General features: G+C 35.2%; 1 protein-coding gene across 2 annotated transcripts in view; it reads left to right on the top strand.

Moving 5' to 3' along the window:
* Positions 1 to 19,674, top strand: part of LOC141949031 (transcription initiation factor TFIID subunit 4-like) — a 149,834-nt gene that overhangs the window by 75,309 nt on the left and 54,851 nt on the right. For both annotated transcript variants that reach the window (XR_012630632.1, XM_074882200.1), the window contains exon 13: positions 2,471 to 2,527. Coding sequence is in view for 1 of the 2 variants with exons in the window: in XM_074882200.1 (XP_074738301.1) it covers positions 2,471 to 2,527 (57 nt within the window). In the remaining variant the exon portion in view is untranslated. The remainder of the gene's footprint in view (positions 1 to 2,470; positions 2,528 to 19,674) is intronic.

Genomic DNA, 19,674 nt, shown 5'->3' with positions numbered 1-19,674 from the left:
GAGTATCTGTTTTCACCTCTGCAGTAATTTTTGTTATTTATTTGTTGTGAATGAGGTGGAGTTTTACACAGAATAGATCATCTGCATTTTTGCCTGTATTTGGGGTCTGCTTTTTCAGATTATCCTGAACTTCAGATCTACTTTTATTTGGTCAGTTTCTGAAAAAAAAAACCCAACTTTTAACTGTGTTATTTTTTTAATCAGTAGCACTTTCAGAGTTTTTCCTTCACTTATGGAGTCCAGGAAACTGAAATGTTACTTTGCATCTATTGCTTTAATTTTTCTTACAATGTCCCCAAACACAATGTAGATCTGGTGTGTTTTCCAGGGTTCTATCACTTTCTTGTAGGAACTTGGTAACAATATTAGAAGTCTCAGCTTGATTCTCCCAGGACATTCTGCTTTCTCCTTAAGCTGAAGTGCTTTTAACTTGTACTTTGCATTTGGCAAATGATTCAGCTTCATACAGTAGTATAACAACACTTTGTATTTCTGTACTGCTTTCACTGTGAGACTCAGAAGGCAATAGAAATTCATTGTACATTTATAAATTTATCATCAAAACCCACAAAAGGGCTAAGTATGATTTTCCATACATCATACTGGAGAAACTGAGGCACACAATGATTAACTATTATCCCAAAATGACAGAGCAAGGACCTAATTTAGCTCAGTTCATAAATACTTACCTAAGTCCACCTCCTAGAGAAGCAACTCATTGAATGGGTTTGGTTTTTAACCCAGTAGGTATAATCAGATTCTTAGTAATTGCTCTACTGAATAGAGTCCCTGCTCTCTTGACAGATCCACAGATTTTGTGAAATGCCTTTTTGTTTTTTAAACATTAACTAGATCAGATTATCTACATTTTTCTTTTTGTCTGTCCACAGCAGTTAGAAGGAATATTAGTCTATGTTAAGTTGGAGTTCCTTTCTTGGTTGGCACAACTATAACATGAGAGTCTAATTTGGTCATTAGCTATCTACAGATTTTAATTTCTCATTACTTTACTCCAGACACTATCCTGTCAAACTGCCTTTTATGCCAACAGGCACAAAATCACTAGTAGGTGGTGTTGGAAGATGAAGCTAATGTGCACAGTGGAAGAGTCAAGCACAACTTCTAAAAATCTCATAATTGTTTAATTTGGCCATGCTTTGTCATCACTGTGTTTTATATGTGTGCTATATTAGCTGAAAAAGTAATTCCAGTTTAGAAAAAAACAAACAGGAAAAAGGATAGAGAATTCAGTATCATTGATGCCCTGTCTGTCAAATCATAGTCAAGTCTCTCTCCAGGTATATCAACAACATTACATGACCCCTTTTCCTTAAAACCAATCTCCCTTTAGTTTTCTTCATGGAAGCTGAGCATATGTAAGTTTGCAAGCTAATATTCTTTCAAGTCTCAGGTCTGTCTTCAGAATAGAAGGAGGCAGAGAAAGATAGATAGGAGAGAGCATAGATATTCCTTTAGGAGCTGTGTAAATGGTATCACTTTAAATCTCAAAGAAATATTGAAGTAAAACAATTACATCTTTCAGTTATTGGGAACAACAGTTTTCCATGGATGTCTCAAGTTTTATTGCAGCTTCTTACAACTTTTAATGCGACTTTTCCTGAATACTGACCAATCATGCAATTAAAAAGTATAAAGCATATATTAGCCACCTCTTGAGTTTTGAATTCCATCAATTTGGGTATGCTTAGCAAGCATAAATAAGAATTTAATAGTTTTAACATATGGTTGTAAACAGTCTGTATCTGAAGAAATGTACTGTTATGCCCTGTTATTGCAATTAAACAGTTATTCTTAATGGGTTTTTAGAGCTATTGTTGCTAGTTTTGAAGGAAAATACGAAAGTTGCCATTTAGCAGTATTTACCCAGTTTTAAAAATTACAATGTTAATATTATTAGTAGTGCATGAATGAGTTTAACCTGTGTGTATATCTGTGCTGTACTCAAAGTAAGCTCATACAGACAGTAACATCTTTATTATGAAGATTTACTGTTTGGGAGGGTGACTTTACAACTGTTATCTCCACATTCTCTACCAACAGCTGAATAAAAGCTTAGTTGCAAACAGTAAATTATTTTAAAATAAGTGACTGCAAGGAGTTTAAATTTAAAAGTTCGGATAATGGAAAGGATGTTACTTCTGCTCTCTGATGCTTGAATTTGTGTTAAATAACTGAAATCTAAACCTGTATGGAAACTTTTGTATTGACAAAAACATGATACTTTAAAAAAATGTAAATCTAGGGTAGATCTTATTTACAACTGAATATTTAACTGTCTTTTGGGTGAGGCCTATGGGTTTGAAATTGCACTTCTATGACTGTAAGCATCCCATCTTTGACACCTTGTATCCCGTTCCCCTTTCTTTGCTATTTTTTAACTTACTGCAACAGATGAGGGGTTCTTAAACCATCTGTTAACCTTTTTTCCCCCATTTTTTTAAACATGTAGAGTCGCTCAAGGCAAGAAGACCCAGAGCAAGCTAGACTGAAACAAAAAGCAAAGGAGGTAAGCAGAGCTAGAGATCATTACACTTGACATTTCAAGGCTTGAACATATTAATTTTTTATGCCTTGCTACTTGTATATCGTTAATAAAAATCTGACTAAAAACTTTTTAGGATGTATTTGTTGCTTTGCCTTTGATCTTAATGTTTGCAAACTAATACATTAATACATGTGAAGCCTAAGGAGATTTTATAAGAGAATATTTCCATACATTACATTTTCATTTCCATTTTAGGTAGCTGTAGCTTTTGTTGGGTTGTTGATGACAGCAACACCAGATTTTGGTAGAAAATATATGCCTTTGTCTTTTTGTAAAATGTCACTTTCTTAGAAATGTGCTACTTAACAATTTTGTTCTGGTAACAATCTTTCAAGTAATGTAATTGCCAGTTATTTTCTCTACAGTGTTGATTCACTGGACTATTTACACATCAGTCTAAATTACAACAATCTAAAAATTATCAAATCATTTCAGATGAAGTTTTGATATGTTATTCTAAGAGTAACAATGTGTAAACTACTGAGTACCTTCATTTGCTGTAAATGAGAGTGGCTGTCCTTTGCTTAAGGCATCTGATGGCTTAGGATCAGGTTGTAACTTAAATCAATTAGCCTAAAATACTTATCAGTTGAAAGTCATTCCTATTTAAAAAAAATAGCAAAATCATTTGCAGCAAACTGATGCTGGTTTTTTAGCCAACTTCTTTGGATATATGCATTAGACAGTAATAATTATACTTTAGAAGGTAATATATACAGAAAAATGCATATAACAAGCTCTTTTGTATTGACCCGTTTTTCCTGTTTTGTTTCCCTGTTGGCAGTATTCTATAGTTCCGTTAGCTGTACAGATTTTATATATATAACAGTCAAAAAAATCCACGTACCATGGTTGAGTTGTATTTGTCTTTTTTTTTTTTCATTATGCGATTATGTAGTAAGATTTGCTGAAACGAGTTCTTGTAAACATTAGACCATGCCTTAGTGTTTCCAGAGTTGGGTTTGTCAAGCAGGTATTCAAATGAAATAGAGTAATCAAGTTATTTGGCAGGAAAAGACACAGGATTTTAATACTACTTGAGTTTAGTATGTAGCCACTGTATGCAAAGGAAGAATCAGATTTGTGAAAATAATTGATGGCAGGCAAAACTTGCTGTTGAGCTGAGAACTAAAACTATCATGCTGCTGGAAGTGAAAGCAAGCTAGAAATAAATGCATTTCTTGCTGCCACAATATTTGCATTCATTGTAATTCTTTTTTGGCCATTGGAAGCTCGAGGAAGCACAAGTAAACAACAGGGCTAATAAAACCCCATTTTTCTGGTAGTCAGAGTGAAATAGTGGTTCTCTTTATAGCTGTGATAGAAGACTTGCAGTCTAGCCAGTGTGGTTGCATTTGGTGTAGCTGCAGGAGTACTTACTCCCTTGTATGAAAATTCAGGTTGTCCATATAAGCTGTGTTTCTTACCCACTAGAGGGAGTGACGCTGTGCTGACATGTGAATAAAAGAAAGTGTATGAAATGTATTCTGAGTAATGGTAATAGTGGTATTAGTGAAGAGGTAGCAAATATTTTGGTGGTAACCTAATTAAGAATGCTTAGAAATGGTATGTCCTTTTAAAGTAGTGGTGTTCCTGGATATGATAACATGTTTGAGTAAATGCAGAATGAATACTAGGTTTTCTGTTTGAGTGCTGCACCCTGTTCTTTAGTACATTAGCCCTGCCTTTTTTCCCACCCTTCTAATGAAAGTGTATAATTTGCTGGCACCATGCCTTTCTCTGAAGTTGAATTTCATTCTACATATTTGGAACCATAAGAAATATAAGCATGTCTCTGTTTTTAGTAATTAGGATTCTAAAGCTCTTTCTTCAACTAGTTTAGAGACTTTCACCTAAAATATTCAAATATATTTAATAAAAACATATTCTTTTGCATTAACTTTTGCAAAACGGAATGGGGAAGTGGGACTGGCAAGATTTTGATTTAATATTGTTCATATTTTTTTCTGCACTGGATACTGAATATATGCTGATGTCTCAAATTGTATTGGCACTGCCAAAATAAAAAATAACCGATTTTATAGTATAAAAGGCCAAGTAGATAGTGTCTTTGGCATGGCTTTGTTATTTGAAATGAAAAGTTTTGAATCAACGCCTACAAAAATGTGAAGATTTTACTGCCAGCTGGGCTGCTCTTAAATGTGCATATGACCCATAATTGAGAGAGACATTGGATTTCTTCCAAGTTTTGTATAAGCTGATGAATATAATACTGTCAGCTTTGATAATAAGCTGGATTTGAAGCTGTGTTTCCATGATTTCCATGTCTTGAATATTGCCTGAAGACCTTTGTTGCTCAGATATTCTTCTGGGCAGTAGTAAAGTGGCTACTAGGTAGTGTTTTACAAAGCATAAAGAGGGCATCTGAGAAGCCTGTAGCATTTCTAGCTTGTGTTGCTTGTTTAATGATATGATTGTCAGATAGTTTGTTTTTTGATATTGGCAAAGTAGCTGATAATTTCATTGTTATGTTCTGGAAATGGGTAATGTTTCAGACTTTGTAGTGTGCCGGCGTTTGAACAGTGACACTACTTCATTCCTTCTGCTAACCAGGCTGGAGCCATTCTCTTCAAAACTGTGTGTGATCACTGGTTCACTGCCAGATAGAAATGGATAAATACCTAAACCAAATGTAACCACTACATGAAGTCTGATAAAGAGAATATAGCCCAAGATACAAAGAAAAGTCAGAGGGAGAAAGTGAAATACCAGAAGTAGTAACTTGCAGTCTTTAAGAAAGTTTTTTAAATCTTTTCAGAAAAAACTTTTCAAGACATTGAAAAAACTCTAGAAAACATTGTCTTGGAATACAAATAAAGGTACCAACACAAGGATAAATAGGATGAAGAGGAAAGAAGGAAGGCTAGCAAAGAGTATTTGTTCCAAAACATTCTCCTTTATGGATATTTTGGAGTCTTTCATTCCGTAATGCTCTGGATTTCCTCCTAATTTAAAAAGGAAAAAGTTCAATTTCTTTCACAGAACTACCATTAAGAAGTCCCCTTTTTGCTTATTGGTGTCATCAAGAAAATGTACAGGGAGATCACTGTGTCCTTTGAACACATTTAAAAATGAATTTGGGAAGGTGAAGATTATTTTATGTTTTATTCTGTAACTCTGTCTTACTCCATTTATTAGCCAGTCTTCAAACTACTCTGCGTATTGTTTAAACCAAACTGGCATAAATCAAGTTTAAACTGCATTTAAATACTTACCAAAACAAACAGAAGGTCCATCTACATATGGTCTTATTGCAGAGACTAGACATAACAGTCAGGTTTCATTCACACACAGGCTAGCACTGTTTTAGTTAAGTCAGTGCAAACCCACTCTTATTTCAGTTTGATTGACTTATTTTGCTTTAGCATTAACCTGTTTCAAATGGACTTGAGTGAAAGCAGTAGAAGAATGTGCCTGTAGGGGTTTGTATTGCTTAAAACTCTCAGTTTACTTTCACACTTTTAAATTGGTACAGCTTTTTGTCAGTGGACATTATATGATTGTTTTAATGGTAAACCTATTTAATAAACTAGTGAAAAATATTTTCTATTGAGACTATTTCAGGGAAGAATGCTGTTCTTCAGCTGTTACTTGTTCCATTGTATTGTAACATAAATTCTGAAATGTTTGACTCTCAGTACAACTTAATGTAAGAAATAACATAATTTGTTAGCAGTGTCTACTTCATATTGCATGATTAAAGCTTTTAAAATCAACTTTTAGAAAATACACTGATTTATGTAGTCTGTTGGAAGCATGGAAACTTACAAATACGACAAAGAAGTTATGAGTTCTCTAATTTCCATTAAAAGGGTTCACTAAATAGGACATAAACCAGGCCATATAACTGATGGCAGGAATAGATCAAGATTAGGAATAATTGAGTCAACACCTAGCTGTTAATAGAAATGATTTAAAAGAAAGGCAGGGAAGGTAAGATCCTAAACATCCTTTCCGTCCGTCACGGATATTTTTTTACATATTCAGTGTCTGTTGGCTAAAAATCTTTTAATTTAAAAGTCAGGTAGCTGAGTTTGATCCTGAAAGATTAACTTGGTTAAAATCTTTGTGTCATCACCAACCAAGAATATTGCATAATAATAAAAACTTAAACCAGACACCATAAATGTCTGGGCATGTATCCAGGACCTAGATCAGTTTAGATAACACTCAATTGAGTCTATTCTCAGATGTACTCGTTAACCATGAAAGTGAAATCTCAGACCTGTTGGTATTCATAATAGAAGCATTACCGATTTCAAGTGAAGACAGAAGACAGCCCTTTACATACCTTTGTCAGCACAGATAGCCTGTCTTTCTAGGACTGGATAAAGTTCTTTAACAGTGATAGGTATTTAAGTGGGTTGCTGTTGTGACTGTTATACTGGCTAGGAACTTGAGGAGTTCCCAGTTCTAGCACAAGCAGACAAGGGGCAGGTTTTTGCCATGCTCTCCGGAGGAGTTGTATCCACTGCAGCACTGTGGTAACTGCTCTGCTCAGGTACTGCCATCCCCCATGTCTGACATGTTTTCTGTAACAAAAGCCTTACTCAGCTAAGTTTAGAGTTTGAACTGTATCCTTTTCTGAGTTACATGCGAAAAAATATCTGGACTGTTAGCAGATAGAGTTCTGTAAGAAGCCATAGGATCCTTCTCTTAAAAATAATAATGTGCATCATATGATGTATATCTTATGTGGCTCTAAAATTGTGTTAGAAATTTTGAATCCGACATAAAAAGGTAACTTGTCTTTAGCAGAATTACAGAAAATCCAGCACCATGTATTTAGCAATGAGATTATGAAAAAGATTTTACTCTTAACTTGTCACCACATTAATATTTATCAACTCAATAGGAGTGGTTTCTTTTAAAATATTTAAATAATAGTTTACTGCAGTTATCCCTGTTTTTATAAGGCATTAGTGAAAATGAAAAGCAAATGAAAAGGATTTTGTTTCATTTGGTAAGTTCATTTATTCACCTTTTTAGCAAAACCAAGGTCCTTAAAGATTGTACTAGTAATGCAGTATCTCTTGTGATGAAAAGTCTGAAGAAGTTTTCTACTTTATCATGCTTGACATAAAAATATTGATTCAAAAGCAACAATCTTCTCTTAAACAGGTTTCTTATGAAACATTCCACTGAGAAATGGAGCACTTGGACAGAAATGAGTTTAAATTAAATTGCCACTTAGCTCTCTAACCCATCTGAGGGTCAGTGGATGGGAAGAAGGAAAAGCTAGGAGTATGATACCTGAAGTAATGATAGTGCAACATTTAGGCAATAATGATTCCTCAGAACTGAGTTGTTTCATAAATAGTTTTCTGCATCAGGTTACCAACGCTATAGCTGTGATGCAGAAGGAATGCAAGCATTTTTGACAATACGTGTAGAAGGTTAGATAACAGAGTCACTTCGTTTACACTCTCCCTTTACCACAGGTCTATAGTTTGTACCCAGAAAAATGCTTCAGAAGAATGCTTAGACTATTCTGGTATGGTCAAAGTCCATGCAACACTGCCATGGATTTGGCTTTGGAGTACAAGATTTTCCTGAAGTTATAAAGTTGTTGCAGTGACTTCAGATGTTAGTATTAAACTTGCATCTCAGGGAGAAGTGGTCCTGTCTGTTATCAGTCAAAAGACTTGCATGAAAATCCTGCTGCGTTACCAAGCTTACTGCTTTTATGTTAATTATATTTTTTTCCTTTTGAGTAGATATTACTTTAGATGTACAGATGTATTATGATAACAGTCACAAATTCTGATAACTGGAGTTGATTATGAACTCCTGGGAAGGACAGGAGAGGAAAGGTATTATATTTGCATATGCAAATACTGCTGCTGAAGAAACAAGATCTGTAATCAGTAAGAAATTTATTGCATATGAATCTCAGTGCGTAGATCTTCAAAATTTCTTATTAGTTTAAAGACAGTTGATTTTGCCAAAAAATTTCATGTGTTTCCAAGGATAAAGTATTACCCTGCCATGAATTCTACAAGTCCCGAAGAACTAAAGGCAATAGTAGTCTTACTGTTCAGCAGAAGTTTTGCATAACTCTTTGTAAAATTGAAGACCATGACATTTTCAACCTGTTTTCGTGTGTTTAAAACAGAAGTGATGGCAGTTGTTTGGCTGAAGATGAAGTGTGGTGTTACCCTTGCTGTACAGAGAGTCAGAGAACTGGGTAATTGACGGAAAAAAGCTAGGGGATCAAAGGAATGGCCATAATATTTTCCAACTGAGTCAAATTGTTTAATTCCTGCTTAAGTAAAATGTATATTAATTAGAGTTGAGTCAAGGGCTAGGGTTTTTTTGTCTTTTCTCTAACCCAAACTTGACCCAAGATTACCTCATTAGTCTAGCAGAAATCTAAATTAAATCCAATCCTGTCCAACGTAATAATTTCCTTTTACAAAATAATTTGGTGGAGTTCCATAGTGACACATGATTTTAGTGTACATACACTGCCTAGCTCTTCTTTAGTTGAATGCTTATTTTTTGTGACTGATTATAACTGTTGTCTTCAGCATTCTAAAAGCAAACGCTGGTTTACTGATACATGGGCTCAATACATGTCCTTTCGTAAGAAACTATTTTTATACTTGATATGTCTTTATAATAAAAAGTAAAACCATTCTTTTTATGTTTGTTTATACTTCCTATCTAGAAAACAAATTCTTAGAACCTTCTTTACTTCCTCACTAGAATTACATAGAAATTTGAATGCATTGTGTGAGAAAGATCCTTAGTGTCGTATCAATGTGTTGTGCTACCTCATGAAGACCCATGTCAGATTTGTGTCTTTGTACATGGGGTGTTTATAAGCACAGATAAATGAGGTTGCATACCTTGGAGAATAGGGGCTAATGCAAAACAAAATGGGACAGTTGAGGATGACAAGAGAAAACTGGAAAGCAGGCTCTCTAATCAGCCATTGTTCATTGTTTAGCTGATGTCTCACTGAGTCTAGCAAAGGTATTTGAAAGATAGCAGCCTTCAAATTAACACAGCAGCAGCATCATTTCCTTTAGAGTTTGTATGACAGCTGTATTTGTACTGACGCAATCTGCTGTTTGAGACATTAGCAGGTATGTATGCAAATGAAATATAGTAATTGTCTTAGCTTGCTACCAAAACGTTCCCATGTGGCGCTCTGAGAATTTGGGGACATAAACAAGTAAGAGTTGTATACACTTGTAGTAGTTGGCTTTTCAGGATTCTTACTTGTTTTCTCACCTTTCCCAACAAAATTTTAAGTAACTGTGTACTCTAATTTTCAAATAAAACTAGTGAGGAAGACTCAAGCCTCATTTTCAAATTAGAGTTTATCTCTGTTGTGAAATATATTTGGTTCGTGTTTGAATACTTCCAAAAGAGGAACACTTGTAACAAATTCTGCTCTACCTAATGGATTTAATTTTTTAAAACAGCTGAAAAGGAGACAGGGAAGGAGAAATCCATCCCAGTTGTTTACATTGTCTTCCAGAATGCATACGCCCCGATGAAGTCCTGCCTAAAAAAAGATTGTCGTAACAAGTAGTCTCTCATGATAAAGCAACAGGACTACTTAAATATGATTTTCCAGAATTTAGGTTTAGAATGGTATAAGCTTTTTGTAAAGAATTTCTGAAGCTGACTTTGCCTTTCTGAATCTCACCAAAATACTCCGACAGGACCTTGCTCTTGTAAAATAAATTCTCTGATGGTGGTGTGTGACTTTTCTACCACAGGAAAGTGGCTTCAGATCCCCAGCAGTTTTCCTTCCACATCTGTAGGAGTAACCAGTGCTACTGCTTTTGGATTTTGAGGCACTGCTAAACAAGTGGAGGGTGTCAGCCCCCTTTTTCTAATCACTTTTGGGTGCCCAGACAACAGAGCTTGGTCAAGAGATAAGGGAACCATTTTCTTCCTGCTTTGTGATGTGAGATTTGTGATAAGGATGGTTTGGCTTTGTCTCTCCTGAGTGCCTGACAATTGCATCCAGAGGTTCTAGGAGAGGCAGTGAGGAATCTGTGCAATGGTACTTCCTTTTCCAAAAGTTTTAAAATTCTTTTTATATATCTAAATATATAGAGGTATAGATAAGTGTATCAGATAAATTTGTGCAAGGAAGACGACAACACTGAATTTCCAGTTTTCCTTCTGCCTCAGTGGTATTTTGTCTGAATATGGGTCTTCCTCAGGTAGAAACAACAACCTCTTGCTTGTCATTCTGTCAGAGCTGGAAAAAAATGAAGAAAAAGAAAAAAAAAATTTTCATTTGGAGCAAGCCGTGAATGGGGAAAAAATTGTATATAACTGTTTTATCTGAACACTGCAACAGATTTACTTCCCTGCTGATCTGGCAAAATAATAGCGCTTTAGACTTTAGAATACGATTGCCTATTTAATAAGTAGAGGGCAGCAAATGTCAGCTGTGTCTGCTTGTCAGAAACTGAGGAGGTTGCTTGGACAACAATCTAAATTATTATTTAGATGTTTTGGTCTCTTAAAGCCTGCTCTACTATATAGAAGCTTGCAAGGAGAGGTCAAGGTGTACTTAGGCTTCAGCCTGCAGGGCAAGTTTTCCCCCATCCTCTGTATGCACATTGGTTTCTTACTCCAAAATAAACCTGAATGAGGGCTTTAATTCTGCCGCTGAGCTAACATGTTTGTAAGCCCTGTTTGGCAGCCTCTGAGCGCCCGAGGCAGCACACAGCTGCCAGCTTTCATCTGCCCCCAGTTCCTCCGGGCGCTCCGCGTCACATGAGAGAACCTACGGGGATTGAGACGCACCTACTAAATCTTCTGTTCCCCTGCCCACTCAGTCTGGGTGCTGCACATTGCACCGGCAGCGGGCAGCTGGCCATCAGCAATCAGCTGCACACCTCCTGCTGACAAATCTTCAGTCTCTTCTTTGTGCAAGACCCACATACAAAGACCTGCCTGTGGTCCCCACATCTACTTCCCGGCTGTGGGCTGGAAGGGTGTTTGCATGTTCTGTCATCTTACAATGGCAGGACCTCGTTTGAAATGCATACATTTTGTAGAACATGCTGCATTTCGTAAAATCTGTGATCTGTTTCTAGACTGTTAGTGGAAGATGAAAGAGTTCATGGGAGCAGAGCTGAAGTTGGAACCATAGTAGTAAAATTTTAAAAAGTAATTTAAAACTTCCTTGCCAGCACATTTTTGAGAGTTGAAATATGTGCATGCAATATTTTTGTGTATCTCCAAGTAATTTATAAGATATACAAGACATTAATCTTCACAGATCTCTCGAAGAATATTTTATTTAGCAGATTGTAAAATCAGATACAAAGAAATAATCTGATTCTGTAAATCTGCTTTGTAAAAGTATACTATAATTTTCCTGCAGGGTTCATCAGCAGCTGCTGTCTATCTGTGCTGGGATGTGACAATTTGTGTTACGTATGTATTTATTGTGGAGAATGTGAACATTAGCTTTGTTGTCATTTTCAGGTAGTTTATTGTGGTAGAGTTTTAAGGAGTATTTAATACAGTTAACAGTAGGGTAGAAAGTGTCAGTTTTGACTTAGTAAATACTAAACATTTCTGTCTGGAGCTAGGTTATATACATACTCTTCTCCTAAAATACAAGCCAGGTGGCTAGTCAGTAACCTGTAGGGGTCATGAAAGGTGTGTTAGCATCTATTTCCTATTTTTAGTTTAGTCTTGTCATTAAAAAATACCTTTGTGTCAGCCTGTGAAAGAGTCTTCCAGTAGTTACATAATCTTAGTTAAATAATGAGATACTGCTCAACATACCCTGAAAAAGTAGTTCCCCTTTAGTAATAGTAATTTTTTAAATAAATAAAATGTATTCTTGCCATTCACAATGTAAACAGGATGATTGTTTTTCCCTCAAGTATGTGTTTACTAAAAGTGGATATGATTATCTCTAAACTGTAAACACTTGAAAGGCATTACTATATTTTTAACGTTATTAGGCAGTTGAGTAATGATTTGTAAGACTTTTGTTTTCCCATACTGTTGAAAATTGTTGCTGAATGGGTGGTTATATTCTGTTTTTTTCCCTGGAAATGGTCAGAAAGATGATAATGTGATTTTTCTGGATTGGGAAAGTATGTTATCTATTTGTGCTGACAAGTGTCTGTACACTGAGGTGTTACAGCTTCCTTAAAACTGATATCTCAGTATCTGTAGGATTGAAGCGAATTGAAAAACGGTATGATGCAATTACAGTTCATAGGTTTATTGACTGCACAGCCATGCGAAAATCTAAATAAGCAATCTGAGGTACAGAGTAGGCTTCCTTACACTTCTGTGTCCTTTCCTTCATAACTAGTAAATCTATTTATATTCAGAACACACATTTATATTCTTGAAACAGAAATAACACCGTGTAGATTTCTGAAGATTTCTCTTAATCTTGTTTTTTGACATACTATCAGGTTTTTAAGGGGATTTTTCACCCTATGTGGCCAAAAGCCATATTCACATGTTAAGGTGCATGAAAATCTATTCATTTCCCTAAATGTAAGAATTAAAAAAAAAAATCTGCCCTCAAAGAAGTGCTCATATCTGGCAAACATGTCAGACAAGTCAAGTAAGCTTTAGGAAGGTGTCAAATATACAAACCAGGAAATAAGACTGAACATAAAAACTGAACTCAGGTATTAATTGTGAAGACGACAGAGAGGGAGAATGTTCACTTTACTAGAAACGTAATAGACGTGAGATTGGTGAGGACAAAGCACATTTTTGTGAGAAATTGGATAATTTTGTCTATTTTCAAAATATGTGTTTAAATTCTGGAAAATTTTTATATATATTTTCATAAGGAGCCCTTAGTCTTAAGGCAGCCTGCACTTTGTGGGTCTAATGGACATCTGCCACCTCCGGGGAAATGAGATAGGCTCCCCAGTATAGAGTACCTGTAGAATATATAGGGATATCTGCTGTGTCTTACTATGACAGGTAATAATTAAGAAGACTATTGAATATACATTATTACTTCACTGTATATACTGCTGTTTACTTACGTAAAACACTTTCAGCTTCCTGTTTTGAGGAAGAATAAACTCGGTATTCAACAAAATTGTTCTCTATTTTAATAATTCTCTGGCATTAGCAGTTACCAGTTTTTCCTCCTTAAGCAATATGTTCAGGGAATCCATTGTTTACTAGGGTGTATCAGAAAACATAAATACGGGATGACTTTTTTCCTCTCAAGAATATAAATTGTTTGAATCTTTTAGCTATTTTACCTTTTTAATGATCTAGGTGAGCACAAGGTAGAGTGATACAGACCTCCAGTTTGCATGGAAAACATCTAAAGAACATGCAGCTACACTAGCTAACCCTAGCTAGTGTAACCACTAGCTAACTTCTCTAGTCTCAGGCTGAAAACTTGTACCTTATTTTAGGATGCAGAAGTCGAACAATGCTCTGGATTGTACTAGAGATGTCACTTCTCAGAGCAGAAAGGTAACTTGAGGTCATGAGAGGCTGGCACAGTTTTCTGAGACCAGTTAATCCCAATTTTGTCAAGGTTTAATCTCGGTAATTTACATAGAGGTAAAATAGACTTCACTATTGAGCTAAACTTTTGTGTATGTTGCATGTAGTCGTGGTGCTCAGTAGAAGATGCTAGATTTCAGTAATATGTGATAGTGTTCTGCTCTGTATTTTTTTGATGTTTTGGATATAGGGCAATTATAATACATATTTAAATATTTTGTACATTGTTACATTATCTAAAATGCATATATTTCTTAAATTTGTCAACTGATGCTTCTGTGAACATTGCAATATATGATGATTTCTGTGATCTGCTCAGCTATACAAAAGAAAAAAATCATAAAAGTACATTTCATAAATATCCTCAGGTAATTTTAACTGAGGTATTAAAAATAATTCCTGAGTCAAAAATGCTCATCTGTCCATGTGTCTATGTGGAGAGATTATTTCTGGGACATACTGAAATTTGAAGAACAACCCCCCCAAATCTGATGGAGAAGGAAATGTCTGCCTTAGCAGGCATGCTAACATTTGGGAATGCTGAGAACATGTGGTAGACTATGTGGCAAAAATGAGAATGATCTGACTGTTTTGTCTCGGGGATTTTTATTTTTGCCCTGTTTGCCTCTTAGTGCATTTTTGGTCCTGTCACTTTTTAAATGCCTGTTCCTCATGTATAAAAAACTGGAAATTGAAGTCTTCTCTGTCACCACCGTTATAACTCTGGACTAACTCTGTTGACATCAGTAGCAGTATTCAAAACAAAGAGAATTTATCCCTCTGGTATTAATCTCAAATCAAAACATCTCCTGTGGACAATTATGATTTATTGTTATCAGCTGCATTTAACATTTTTACTTAAATGCAAAATATTTTTATAATTATGTATATAAAATAATCTGTGTTTATGTATACCATTTATTTGAAAATCAGCTCAAAATTTTCTGATTTTGCATTAATTTCTGGTTTTGTATATTTAGCGTATATTTCCAATCTCCTCACTTTGATTTTATTTAAGATGCAAAGAAGAATGTAAAGCTTTTTAATGCACCGAATCTGTTTTCTCTTTGCAGTAGTTTCACATTTAATTACAGCTGTCTTTGATAATAAATTGTGTGCCAGAGTTTGTAATATATTTTATAAAGCAAAGTCCTTTGGTGAGTTGGTTACTGAAACAATAAGCATTTGTGACAGGTTGTTTGCTGAATACTTCCTCTGTGCATATGGCAGATCATAGTTCAGTTGTTAGCAGATTATCCATTGTGCCTTGATGTTAAAAGAGGATACTTTCCAGCCTGTGTTTAAAGCTGTTCTACACTGTCCTATGTTATGTTGAGTGGGATCTAAGTTAGGGGAAGTTCACATATACTAAGAAGGGAAAAAAAAATGAACACAGCAAATAGCTTGTAATGGTATTAGCTTTCTGCTCATGATCACTGATAGTATTTATTGTGAATTTTTCCACTGAGTTTAAAACTGCTTTGAAACAGTTAATCAGCTCTATAATAGAACATCATGAAATATTCTTTAAATTTATAGCCAAAAAATAACCTTTAAAGACATGTAGAACCATTATTACTTAGGGGCCAGCATTTTAATCCCATATTTTTAGAACTGGACTGTTCAGAAAAGTGAAGGGGGGTTTAGATATCAGTACACTGAACATCAATTTTAGAACATAAGAAAATTTCACCCAATTAGAAAAGAAAGTCAGAAATAGCTGTTTTCAAGATTGTGAGCAAGAGGAACCTATAATGCGGGGATAATCTGTAGATTTCCTCACTTATAATGTGCCAAGAAATAGAGAGCAAAGAATATAGTGGATTTTTTCTGTGAAAAAAATATATTCTGCTGTTGGTGACGCACATTTTAGACTTCTAATATTTTGAAGGATCATTAAGATCTAAATGAAATGTTCAATTTGCAATAAATTGAAAATAAATGGAACCCCCATGTGTTGTTTTGGAGATGGGGAGAGTATTTTGGGGAAAAGCAGAAGGAAGAGTGAAAGATTAAAAATATTTTACTTGAAAAGATTAATGTAAGGAGGTACATTTTAGATCATCTCACTTCCTTTTTAATGCAAATCTGATTCTTTGATTATTCACTTTTATTATTTATTTATCCTTATACAAAAGTTAGAAATTATTACATATTGGGCATGTAGGCATTTTTATAATGCAATAATAATAGTGCAACTATTGCACTCATTTCATCTATTGGTGAAAAAGGATTTCAGGAAAAATAATTTTGAATAGAATTAATTAAGGAATTCTTAAAGTGCTAAGCTTAATGTAACTGCAGTTCTTTAAAGCAGAAAAACAAGAGAGAAAACAAATAACGCCCCTTAAGCAGATGCTTATTCATGTAGGATAACTACTCTTTGATTTTGGAGAGGTGGTGTGACTTGCGGTTGGAAACCTTGATTTATTGTGTCGTTATTTATATCTGCAATAAATGAGGAATAAGCATAAAACATGAAAAGGAAAATTAGGTATTACGCTAGTTCTCTTTTTGTATTTTATTTACATGAAATATGCATTTTTTTAATGGTGTGTTGCTGTGGCTTTTGTTGACCATATCTGTACGCCAGGTCTGTCTGCTTGTTTCCATTGGCTTGTCATGTTCACTAATTAGGGAACTGCTGCATGATTCACCTTGTTAATTAGAGGGACTTGCACACAAAGGCCCTTCGGGCAGTGCGAAAGAAGAGCCTAGCACTAGTGCCCTGAGAAAGCTACAGCCTGTGAAGTAATTCTTCTCATCTACCTTCTATTTTTTATTTAAAATGAATAAATCATTGAGATTTTCCTTGTGGAGTGAGAATGCAAGAATTCACATCTTTGTAAGATGTAAATTATATGTGATCAATAGAAGGGGATGACTACTGTATTGTACTTACAAGATTCCCTAATTTACTACTTGTCAGTGTATGAAAAATTGCTTGAAATATTTTGTCCCCACACTGTGGTATGTTGTTCCCTTGATCTGCAGAAGAAATGAGTGGTAGCGGTTTTGCTATAGTTAAATCTAAAATAGGAAAGATGTAGATTATTTAAATTTCAAGCTTGTTTTGCATCCCAGTGGAACTTCCATTTTGCAAGTGAACCCCCAGTACTACCCCCGCAACTTTTAAGGGGGAAAAGAAGGTGGGTGTCTGGCTATTTTTGTTCCCGATACTGCTCTGCCTCAAATCTCACTTTTGAAGAGAGTAGCATACTTGCTATATTGTGTATTCTTTAGTTGAATATAGTTTCAGAATAAATTAAAATTGTTTTTGTCATGTCACTTAGACTTGATCAAACCACAATCCAGACTGCAAAAAAGGATATTGCGTTAAAAGTGCACAACCAGTCTCTACACTACACATTTCCCATCTGTTTATGACACTTCAGAAATTAACTTCAATGCCATTTGCTCTAACTATTTGATTAAAATTACTTATTACAGCCAAATGATTTTTAGTAGATTGCTACATTTGCCTCATTTCCTCAAATGAGGCTGGCAGTTTCAAGATGCAGATTTCCCATAAGAATGCTAGAGGACTGGTATCAAAATCTGGGCATTTTCTTTTGGAATAATCTAGTTAATAAAGCCTCTTACCAGAATTTCTGATTAACTAGTATTTTAAATGCACTTAAAATTTCTGCTATTCAGAAGTTTTGTGGTAATGGCATAAGCAGAAAAATTTTACCAAAAAATAGAAATATTTATTTGGAAAAAATGGGAAAAATGTTTCAGGCTGACTTGAGATTTTATGGTATGACATACTGTCATTCTTCACTTCCACAAAGCTGAGATCTTCTACGTACCTCAGTCTTCAGTTGACTCCAATGATATACTAACCAAAAACATACTTCCCCCTGTTTTTGGTACAGTTCTGGTGTACAAGTGTATGCCAGAGATGGAATAGAAAGAAAAGTAACAAAAGGCCATGCTATGTTATTGAAACGTGCGATGCATGAAGATCGCAGCAATAAAATTCTTGGTTCGAGTCTCATAGTACTTACGCAAAGTTGTAGTGTCCATGGAAAGTTTTCACTATTCAAGTAGCTGTTGTATTACTCTGACACAATGAAAGATCCTTTAAAGGGTATTTTAAAAAATGTTTATTTCTGGGATACTTCACCATCTGAAAAATAGGGCAGTTGATTCATGTTCTAGTACAAGCTTTAACACTGTGTTACAGTGGGCAGCATAGCCTCTGGGAGTTACTGCATGCATTCCAGCTGCAAGCGTGGGGAGCTAATAGAAAGCTTGGTTGTGAGGTTCATCTGACCCTCATATTTTCCAGTGCATGATTTTAAAAAAAGTAAAGTGTATTTCCTCACTTCTCTTAGTTGAGTTAGCTCCCATTATTCCAGGGTTTTTGTCAGACCTCCCTAACTAAAGCCACAGCTCAACAAGTTTGCTGCTCTTTGTTACTCTAGTCCATAACTCTAGACATAACCATCATTCATACAGGTTTTCACTGTATTGTATATTCCCTAATCTTCATTAAAACATCAGTTTCAGAGCCCTCATATAGTGTCTCACTTCAGGGAGAAAGGAGAACATCCTAGAAATCTTGGGAGGATAGTAAACCCCCACTTAGATTAACAAAGAGCCTGGGAAAACTAGTCTTTCTCACCAATGTCCCAAGAGTGAGCATATTCTTCTGTTGCATGCACCTGAATTCAGGAGCCTGTAAGCCATCGAGCTTTTTGACGGGTATTCTTACCAGTCATATTTATACTGTGTGAGTATGTCTTGCTTCCATTGAAGAACAGGTTAAGAAGACTTGTAATTGTCCATTGTTACATTGCTCCGTAATAAAATGAAGACTGATAACAAAAAATAAAATAACAGATCATAGGGAAATTTTTTCAGAACTTTTTCAGATCTTACTACAAGTAACTTACTGGCATCTCAAAAAGTTGCCAGCCCTAGTAATGCTGATCCTGGTAGTTGTCTGTGCCTCAGACACCCTTTGCGCAAATGACTCAGCAAATCTACCAAACTTCTACTGAGCTTTTGGCTCAGCAAATCTACTGAACACCATTATGGGATCTAACAAATATCAGGACTTAAAATAGGAGTGTTGCCAGCTTAGTATAGAAGAGCTTGGGACTGGAGCTACCAGAGATAAGTTGTTTGAGGAATAATATAATCAAAACAAGACAAAATGTGCTGGCGCTCCAGTAACAGATTTTAAGGAATGAAGAAATGTAATGATTAAGGTTACTGGAAAGACAAAAACCCCCATTGTTGTAGAACTTTCAGAGGAATTTGAGGGATATCGTTCTAAATAAAAGTATTTATATTGCATTGCTATAGATGGGAATATGTAGTTTAAGAGATGGTTGGACAGTTGCAGAAATAAATGGGTTTAAGTTAAACTAAAATAGTGCATTGTATTTGAAGAATCAAAAAGGCAACAAACCAAGAATACCCATAATTAACAAAAAGAAGTTTGTAGGTACCCATAAAAAGCATTAGTTGATTAAAGAGACTAGTGGGATAAGAACTTCAAACTATTTGGGGAATAAAATAGTACAGAAACAAAGTATACTGAAAAATTACAGGGCTTTTTAAAATCACTCTCAAAATTCTTCATGTAT

Source organism: Strix uralensis, chromosome 12 (assembly GCF_047716275.1).
Source record: "Strix uralensis isolate ZFMK-TIS-50842 chromosome 12, bStrUra1, whole genome shotgun sequence".
Classification (NCBI taxonomy): Eukaryota; Metazoa; Chordata; class Aves; order Strigiformes; family Strigidae; genus Strix; species Strix uralensis.
The sequence above is the reverse complement of the archived record's forward strand: the minus strand, read 5'-3'. Positions and strand labels throughout refer to the sequence as shown.